Raw genomic sequence first — 9,141 nt, forward strand, 5'->3', positions numbered from 1 at the left:
CATATCCCCTCTCTTCTTATCAGCTGGATGCTTCACTCTCCACTCTAGTCCTCTGTGGCTATGTCACTGACTCTGGGCCCAAGAGTCCCCAGGTCTTGCTACACTGCTGGCCAACCAGATGTCCACCCATGTTCACAGGAGTCTATTGAATGTTGTAGGGGTTAGCTTGTAGCTTCATTGCTATTTTCCCCTCACTTCCCCTTATCGGTGACGAACGTGGCCACCAATCAGAGCATGTAGTCCATGGTATTTTAAATAATCTTCTCCAACATCATAACTTAAGTTCTTCTACAGTCTTCCTGATTCACTGTCCAACTTTCACATGCATGTGAGGCAGTTGAAAATACCATGGCTTTGGTCAGATTCACTTTAGTCCTCAAACTGATATCTTTGCTCTTAAACACTTTAAAGAGGTTTTTGTTTTGTTTGTTTGTTTTTTTGCAACAGATTTGCCTAACAGTATAATGCATCATTTGATTTCTTGATTGCTGCTTCCATGAGTGTTGATGGCTGAGCTGAGCAAAATGAAGTCTTTGACAACTTTTTTCAATCTTTTCTCGTTTATCATGATATATATTATGACCCAGTTGTGAGGGCTTTTGTTTTCTTTACATCGTGATGCAATCCATACTGAAGAGTGTGGTCTTTCATCTTTATCAGTAAATATTTCAACTCCTCGTCACTTTTAACAAGCAAGGTTGTATCAGCTGTATATCACAGGTTGTTAATGAATCTTTCTCCAATCCTGATGCCATGTTATTCATCATATAACCCAGCATCTCAGATTATTTGCTCAACACAGCAGAGCAAAACACTACCTGGTCCTCTGCCATACTTGCAATTGTTGTTACACTTGAACTCATTGCTACTGCCATTGTGCCAATCCATCTCATTGGGAGTCTTCCTCTTTTTTGCTGATCCTCCATGATGTACTTCTCCAGGAACTGGACCCTCGTGATACCATGTCAGTAGTATGTGAGACAAAGTCTCAATGTATTTTGATCATATATTTGACCAATTTCAGACTGAAGATGTTGGTAGATAGAAATTCTTCAATTTCATCTTCACTGACTTTATTGGTTGGTGTGTAAATTTGAATAATAATTATATTAACTTGTAGGCGTATAGATATTATCCTATTACAGACAGCATTATGCTTCATGGTAGTTATTGAAATGTTCTTTTTGATGATGAATGCGACACCATCCCTCTTCAGTTTGCCATTCCTGGCGTAATAAACCTTAGGATTGCCAGATTCAAAATGGCCAATACCAGTCCATTTCTCACTAATGCCTAGAATTTCAATTTTTATGTGCTCTGTTTTATTTTTGACAACTTCCAGTTTTCCTAGATTCTTACTTTATACATTCCATGTTATGAACATTATTGTATGTTTACAGGTGTTTCTCCTCATTTTGAGTTGTACCCCATCAGCAAATGAAGGTCCTGAAAGCTTTGCTCCATTCACATTATGGTCCCATTGTATTTTTAGTACCTTCCATCCAGCCTGAGGGGCTCATCTTCTGGTACTATATCTAATAATGATATATATTTATAACATTTTCATATTTTAGCTCTATATCTGACAATGATCCCACTGCTATTCAAAAGGTTTTCAGTGGCTCAATAGTCAGAAATAGTCCATTTCTCCTCTTCCTAGTCTGTCTCAATCTGGAAACCCCATGGAAACTTATCCACCATGGGTGTCCCTGCTGGCCTATAAAATAATGATGGCTAACTTCCAGCATTACAGCAACATACAAGCCACTGCAATATGACAAACTGACATACAAGTGGTGGAGAATGAGTTTGCAGACAATTTAATTATTAACTTTATTAGCTCTATAGACAGTCCCCAGGTTATGAATGTCCAACTTACATATAACCTATGGTTACAAACCAACTCTTGTAAATTGTATTATATTAAAACAGTCTAGATAAAAGGGGGCAGAAAAGAAAGATGAATGGAAACAGGGAAAGCAGGGAGAAAGTGGGAATTGAGGGAATTGTAACCAATGTCACAAACAAAATGTGTATCGATTGTTAAGTGTAACACTAACTTGATCTGTAAATGTTCCCTGAAACTACAACTAAACAATATCAAAATAAAAAAACCAGATACCTACAATGATTCCTAATAACAAAGAGGCACAGCAAAATATTATTATTGTTGTTGTTATTGTATTATGTTGGGGTCCTGGTGTGGTGCTGCAGGATAAGCACTGGATTGCTAACTGCAAGGCTGGCCTTTGAAATCTACCAGCCACTCCTCAGGGTCATTATGATGTGACTGGATGACACGTAACAATCACAACAACTACAATGTCAACAAGTTTTAGGGTAACTGGAAGCATTTCTTTATTTTTTTAAATTCATACAATGGTACACTATATACTATAACTAAGACAAACATTTGACTAACTGACTTAAGATATGAACCTTGCCAAACTATTCTGATTCACATACAAATTTGACTTAAAGACGGATTTAGGAATGGAACTCATTTGTAATCTAGGGACTGCCTGAATGAGTATTCCATTATACGTATATACTATTTATTATTTCCCCTTTTATATATATATATATATATATATTTAGGCTGTTTTCCATAAACACCATTCCTTATCGATAGAGATTTATGTACCTCCTGGTGCAGCACTGTGGGTTAATGCGCCAGACTGCAAAGCCATTTGAACTACAAGGTCGGCAGTTCAAGCTCACCAGCTGCTCCTCGGAAACCCTATACAGGGTCGCTATGGGTTAGAACCGACTCGACAGCACTTAACAACAACAATATAACGATATTTTAGGATATATACCTAGAAATTAAAATATTAGATTAAAAATTACATCCATTTTAAAGTTTTTTGGTATGTGTTTGCAATTTGACCTCAGAAAGTTTTACACATTATAATCATACTGCAAGTGTGTATCTAATGCTCAGACTTCTTATCAAATCCCCGGCACCATTGGAGATTCTGGAGCACCTATGTTGTTGTTGTTAGGTGGCACCATTGGAGATTCTGGAGCACCTATGTTGTTGTTGTTAGGTGCTGTCAAGTTTCTCCCAAATCATAGCCCCCTATGCACCACAGAACAAAACACTGCCGACCCAGCTCTGCCCCATACTCACAATTGCTGTTATATTTGAGCCCATAGTTGTTGCCAGTGTGTCAATCCACTTGCGGTTTGATTATAATGTGGGGGACCTAGGCTCAATTCCCAGCCAATGCACTTCAAGTACAGCCACCAATCAGTAGTAGGGGCTGGTGTGTTGCTATGATGCTGAACAGTTGTCAGTGGGACTTTCATACTAAGACAGACTATGAAGAAGGGTCTAGAGAGCTACTTCTGATGTTAAGTCAGGACCCTACGGATCACAGAAGTCTGATCCCACTGTGCATGGGGTCCCACATGTCAAGAGTTGACTTGATGGCAATTAAACAACAATCTTGTTTGAGGCAAGAATTTTGCAAGATCTGAGATTTTACCTTACTTGCAATCTAATAAGTTGTTGTTGTTGTTAGGTGTCATCGAGTTGGTACTGACTAATAGCGAACAACAGAACAACAGAATGAAACACTACCTGGTCCTGGGCCAACCTCACTACTGTTGCTACGCTTGAGCCCATTGATGCTGCCACTTTGCCAGTCCATCTTGCTGGGGGTCTTCCTCTTTTTCTCTGACCCTCTACCTTAACAAACATGATACCTTCTCCAGCAACTGGTACCTCCTGACAATATGTCCAAAGTGTGAGAGACAAAGTTTAGCCATCTTGGCCTCTAAGGAGCACTCTGGCTGCATTTCTTCCAACACAGATCTGCTGGTTCTTTTGGCAGCCCATGGCACTTTCAATATTCTCCTCCAAAAGCATAACTCAAAAGCATCAGTTCTTCTATGGTCTTCCTTACTCACTGTCCAGCTTTTGCAATATATATGAGGTTATTGAAAAAAACCATGGCTTGGGTCAGGCATACCTTAGTCCTCAAGCTGACATCTTTGCTCTTCAACACTTTCAAAAGGTCTTGTGCAGCAGATTTGCCTAATGCAATACGTCATTTGATTTCTTGACTGCTACTTCCATGAGTTAATATATTGATAATTATTCCACGACGCTAATAAGTTAGCCTCCCACAATTTCATAGATGCTAAAAGGAGACAGAAGACTCCTGAGTCATAGACAAAGGGCTTTATTACACATAACACAGCAGGCAGCATGAGTTTTATGTTCTCATCAGATCCCCCTGGCCTCTGGGCACCATGGAAGCAATGTGGAGAGGTCAAGTAGACACTGCACATTCATTGAGCTTGCATCACAACTGAGTAATCCAGAGCTAAGGAAACTCCAGTCTTTTATAGTAATGTGGTGTAGTGAAGTATTTATTTATCATACGTCTTCCAGCCTTAGTCTTTGTAACTTCCAGAATTGACTCTTTTCCCGATGGGTTTGAGCAAGAGAAGGTGGGAGAAGATACAGATAGGATGATATGATTCAGGTGTGGATGTTAACGGAGCTCATTATAATAATAAAAACTTGAAACTCTAGCATGGGCATAAAATAAGCCATTTCAGAAATAGGAGGAGGGATTCTACTATCATCAAGGAGTAGTGAGAAGTGGGGTAAGTCCTTTTGACCCAGAGATCCTTGTGCATTGAAATTCCTTAACCCAGGGACAGAAAGCTGTGACACTGGTGGAGTGGCAGAGGAGGAGCAGCAGCAGAAGAACCAAGAGCTGCAACATGCGACAGAGCAGTGAGCCTCCCAGCCCACAGAGCAAGTAAAGCTGAGCGGCTGTGGGCAGGAGGCTTGCTTGAAGTATGGAGTGTCTCCAGCTAGGTTTGCTGACCCATAGAACTAGTGCTAAAGGCTTCCAGGCTGAGGCTTATGGTGGAGTGGTGTGTTCTATGGGCATTTATCACCAGCCCTCAAAAGGCTTTGTAACATTGGAAGCCTGCCTGTGGACATGGCTGGGAAAAGGCTATCCTGACTGCAGCAAGTATCCTGAGCATTTTGGATGCTGAATGGTGGTAACCTATTCATTTCCCTAATAAACCCCATAATGGTGAATATGGTGTCTGTGTTCTGTGTGGTCATTGTAATGAGTTATTGAACCCAACTGATTAGAAAGTACTATGGGAGGAAGGGTTGTTGTTGATGGTGGTTATGTGCTGTGGAGTAGGTTCCAACTCATAGCGACCCTGCATAGGGTTTCTGAGGCTGTAAATCTTTACGGGAGCAGAAAGCCTTGTCTTTCTCCCATGGGACTGCTGGTAGTTTCAAACTGCTGACCTTGAGGTTAGCATTCTGACTCATAACCACTACGCTACCAGAGCTCCTTGGGAGGAATGGTGAGTGCCACATTTTTCTGCAAGCAGGCTGCAAGAGAACCTGCATAACACTTGCCTCCAATGAAGATGCTACTTTTACTGAACCAGATAGTAAACAAACCTGTGCTTTACTCTGAAGAAGATATTATCTATGTCTTCTAAGACTTTTTGTTCTGCACACATCCTGGAAGAGATGGCCCAGAACAAAGACCATCAGTTTTTGCTTTCCCCTGCTTACAACATGTGAGAGCAAAGATTCATGCAGTATTGTCTCCCAATATCCTTTTTATTTTTCTTCCCATTCTCTCTTTCTCTTTTTTTGGATGTACACTGAAGCATTCAGGAATATATAACCATTTAAACAACCAAAGGGTACACCCTGCAAGCCCTCCCCCCACCCCGCCCCAGACCATCAGCACACAACCCCTCTCCCTCCCTGAGTCCAGAGTCCCCAGCCACTCCATCTCTCCACGTCACATCATCGTCTCTGCCTCCATCTCTGGCGTCACTGTTTCTCTGGATAGGGTCCAGCAGTCCACTCTTCTCACTTGATGGTCCCAGGGTCCCCAGCTCCTGGACTGCAAGATCAACCACTCCCCTCCTTTTGTTACAAAATGTCTACCTTTACATTTGCAACACTCACAATCAGTCCTGATAGCAATTATTCACTATTGATCCATAAGAGTTTTATCCCCATCTCATTTCACCAGCCCGGTCCAGACAGGTTGGAAACCACTCAGTGATTTTTACCTTCCCCCATACCCTCTGAAACTAGGCTCCCTCTTGAAAGCTTGTAAGCCAGTCACTTTTTGCCTTTTTAGGCTCCCGCCCATTTTGGGTAGCCAATGTCTAAGTTGCCCATCCCTGTTGACTCTGTGTACCAAGAGGGTGTAAATGATCCTCACTGTAAAGATTTGTTCCCTCTTTTGAACTACCACATCCATAAGTATAGGTCACGTTCATCAAAATTGTAGCAGATTACTCTTTTTTCCCTCTTCTTTCTTCCTCTAGTTGAGTTATGATCATCCAGCTATTGAAGATAGGCCAAATATCTGCAAGTATGGGTGTTCTTTTGCATCTCCCCTCACTTTACATCAGCTGGATGCTTCATTCTCTGCTCTAGTCCTCTGTGGCCATGTCCCTGTCCTTGGGTCCAGGAGTCCCCAGGTCTCGCCATACTGCTGGCCAAGTCTTAACCAAGGTGGACAGGAGTCTGTTGAACTTGGTTGGACTTAGCTTACAACTTCATTGATGTTTTCCCCCCACTTCCCCTTATCGGTAGACCAACGTGGTCACCAGCAAGACCATATGCCTGCTCATATATTCCCCCAATATCCTTTTATTGTGACCTCCTTACAGATCTCGGTTTTCTCTCTGCTTGAACACACCTGTTTCGGTTTTACATGTCACCTTTTCTGTGGGGAAACATTTTTGGGAGTTGGGCTCTCCTTCCCATACCACAACCCAGGATGAACAAAACTGAAGAGAGCTGGATGGAATGAGACTCTCTCTCTCTCTCTCTCTTGAGCGTCTCCCCATTTAGTACCACTCTGGTTGCTCTGGAGCCATCTCTGACTTATGACAACCCCATGTGTATCAGAGTAGACCTGTCCTCCAGGGATTTTCAATGGCTGAGTTTTCATCAGCAGTTTGCCAGACTTTCCTTTCAAGATTCTTCTGAATGGCCTCGAACCTTCAAACCTTGGTTTAACAACCAAGCTTGTTAATCATTTGTCCCAACCAGAAACTCCCACCATTCCTGATAGGTGGCTATTTTTCTAATTAAGGCAACTTGCTTGGGGCTATGGCTGTCTCTGCATAGAGGGAGAAGGAAATGGAAGCTAAATTTTAAGCATTTATTAAATTTGTAATTGATGTTTTATAGTTTTCTGCTTTTATCTTTCTTTCTGGTTTTCAGATGCGGATGCGGATGCGGTTGCTGCTCAGATCCTGTCTCTGTTGCCATTGAAGTTCTTCCCAATCATTGTTATTGGGATAATTGCACTGATCTTAGCACTGGCCATTGGTCTGGGCAGTGAGTATAATTTATTATTTAGTAGGCTATCAAATACCTATCCAAGCACTTAAACTTTCATGAACTACCCCCCACACACCAGTATTTTGCCACTGCCCAGCCTTAATTACTGGAAACAAACATCCTTCTGGTTTGCCAATGTTGAGTTTTATTTGCCTACGTGAGTGTAAAGCCATTCTGGGCCAAGCGGGGGGCTGTTGGCCATGCTTGGGACTTCATCACCAAGGAAATTGCTCAGTTAGAAATGTCCAAAGGCAGCTGATGTAACAGGATCCTGCAGGCGGGATAGAGAGGACAAAAAAGCCCATTCATGCAATGCCAAATATGCCAGCTATTTTTAAAGTAAGGCTTTTGAGAAAGTGGGTCATTTGGAGGGTCTCTAATTGGGAACAATTTCTTATTTTCTTTTTTGAATAAGTGGATCACAGATCAATTTAATTCCCTACCTGTTCGGCGGTGTGGCCTGCAGTTCATTTACTTCTTGCCCAGAGTAAGAGGAGCAGAGGGTGGTGTGTGTAACTGAGCAAGCGGTTAGTGTTTCTTGCTCAACTGGTTAGCTGGCCAGTTAACACTCCTGCAGCTTCACTCTTGACCTTGAGCTCATCAGAGTCTAAATTCACCTTGAGTGTGGCTCTCAGATCAGGCCTCGAATGAGACAAGGAGAAGTCTAGCAATCCCTCTCCCCTGGAATTCAGAACAGAAACTGGGCTGAGAGCTGGATGGAGGATTTGCATGCAATTTCATTATTAGTGGATAAGCTTAGTGCCACGGGGCAGGTGGAAGATAATTTTCCCCAGGACTTTGCTGGTTATTAATGCTGCACACTGAGGAAGATGTTAATGCTTTCATGTCCTTTCTCCTTTCCTCAGTCCACTTCGACTGCTCTGGGAAGTATAGATGCCGGTCATCTTTTAAGTGTATTGAACTCTCAGCTCGTTGCAACGGGGTCTCCAACTGTAAAGATGGAGAGGATGAATACCGATGTGGTAATGTCAAGTGTTTCCCCTGTAGAACTAAGAGGAAGTTAGCAGATGCCTAACCCTTACCTTTCTCATCTGGGAAATGGGTCCAGATCATTGTTAAGTTGTGTTGTCAATTGGGATTGAATTGGCATTCGTTCCAGGAGACACTAGACTGGGCATTAAGGGAGGGAGCTACATGGAGCCTAAATTCATTTGGGGAGGCTTCATAAACAACACTAAGAAACCCCCAAGAGATCTCCAGAGGTCCAGATAGTAACAGCTATCACTGCCCTGCAAGGTGGGTAAAGCCTAGTAGATAGAAACAAAGTTAAACCCATTGCAGGAAGGGGTTGAGTTGACCATGCAGGAATAACAGTTATAACGAATGATAATAACTAGTGAGGAGAAATAACTAATGGAAATGCATATAACTCAATAACTGCTAGCTCTGCATTTATGTGTGAGACAAAATGAGATATGGAATCTCTGCACATGGTCTCAAGCCACCATGGCTACTAATGGGATTTTTCTTCTGTGTTGGCCAGTGCGGGTGAGTGGCCAGAATGCTGTGCTCCAGGTATTTACAGCTGCCTCCTGGAAGACCATGTGCTCCGATGACTGGAAAGGTGTCTATGCAAATGTCGCCTGTGCCCAGCTAGGGTTTTCAAGGTAATTTCAAGGCCATTTAAAATCCTTGTGCACAAACAGTAACCATAAAAGCAATGAAGCAAGATGGCTACTTAGTTGAGCACATGTTGTTGTTGTTAACTGCCGTCAAGTCGGTTCCGACCCATAGCAACCCTGTACTGGGTTTCC

The 9,141-nt window shown here is 42.3% G+C and overlaps 1 protein-coding gene across 2 annotated transcripts in view; it reads left to right on the plus strand.

The window, feature by feature from the left end:
• The window catches only part of TMPRSS3 (transmembrane protease, serine 3), a 52,064-nt gene that overhangs the window by 15,638 nt on the left and 27,285 nt on the right, over positions 1–9,141 (plus strand). For both annotated transcript variants that reach the window (XM_006870825.1, XM_006870826.1), the window contains 3 exons: positions 7,247–7,363; positions 8,233–8,349; positions 8,871–8,994. In XM_006870825.1, the coding sequence (XP_006870887.1) occupies positions 7,247–7,363; positions 8,233–8,349; positions 8,871–8,994 (358 nt within the window). The remainder of the gene's footprint in view (positions 1–7,246; positions 7,364–8,232; positions 8,350–8,870; positions 8,995–9,141) is intronic.

Source organism: Chrysochloris asiatica, unplaced genomic scaffold, assembly GCF_000296735.1.
Source record: "Chrysochloris asiatica unplaced genomic scaffold, ChrAsi1.0 scaffold00154, whole genome shotgun sequence".
Lineage (NCBI taxonomy): Eukaryota > Metazoa > Chordata > Mammalia > Afrosoricida > Chrysochloridae > Chrysochloris > Chrysochloris asiatica.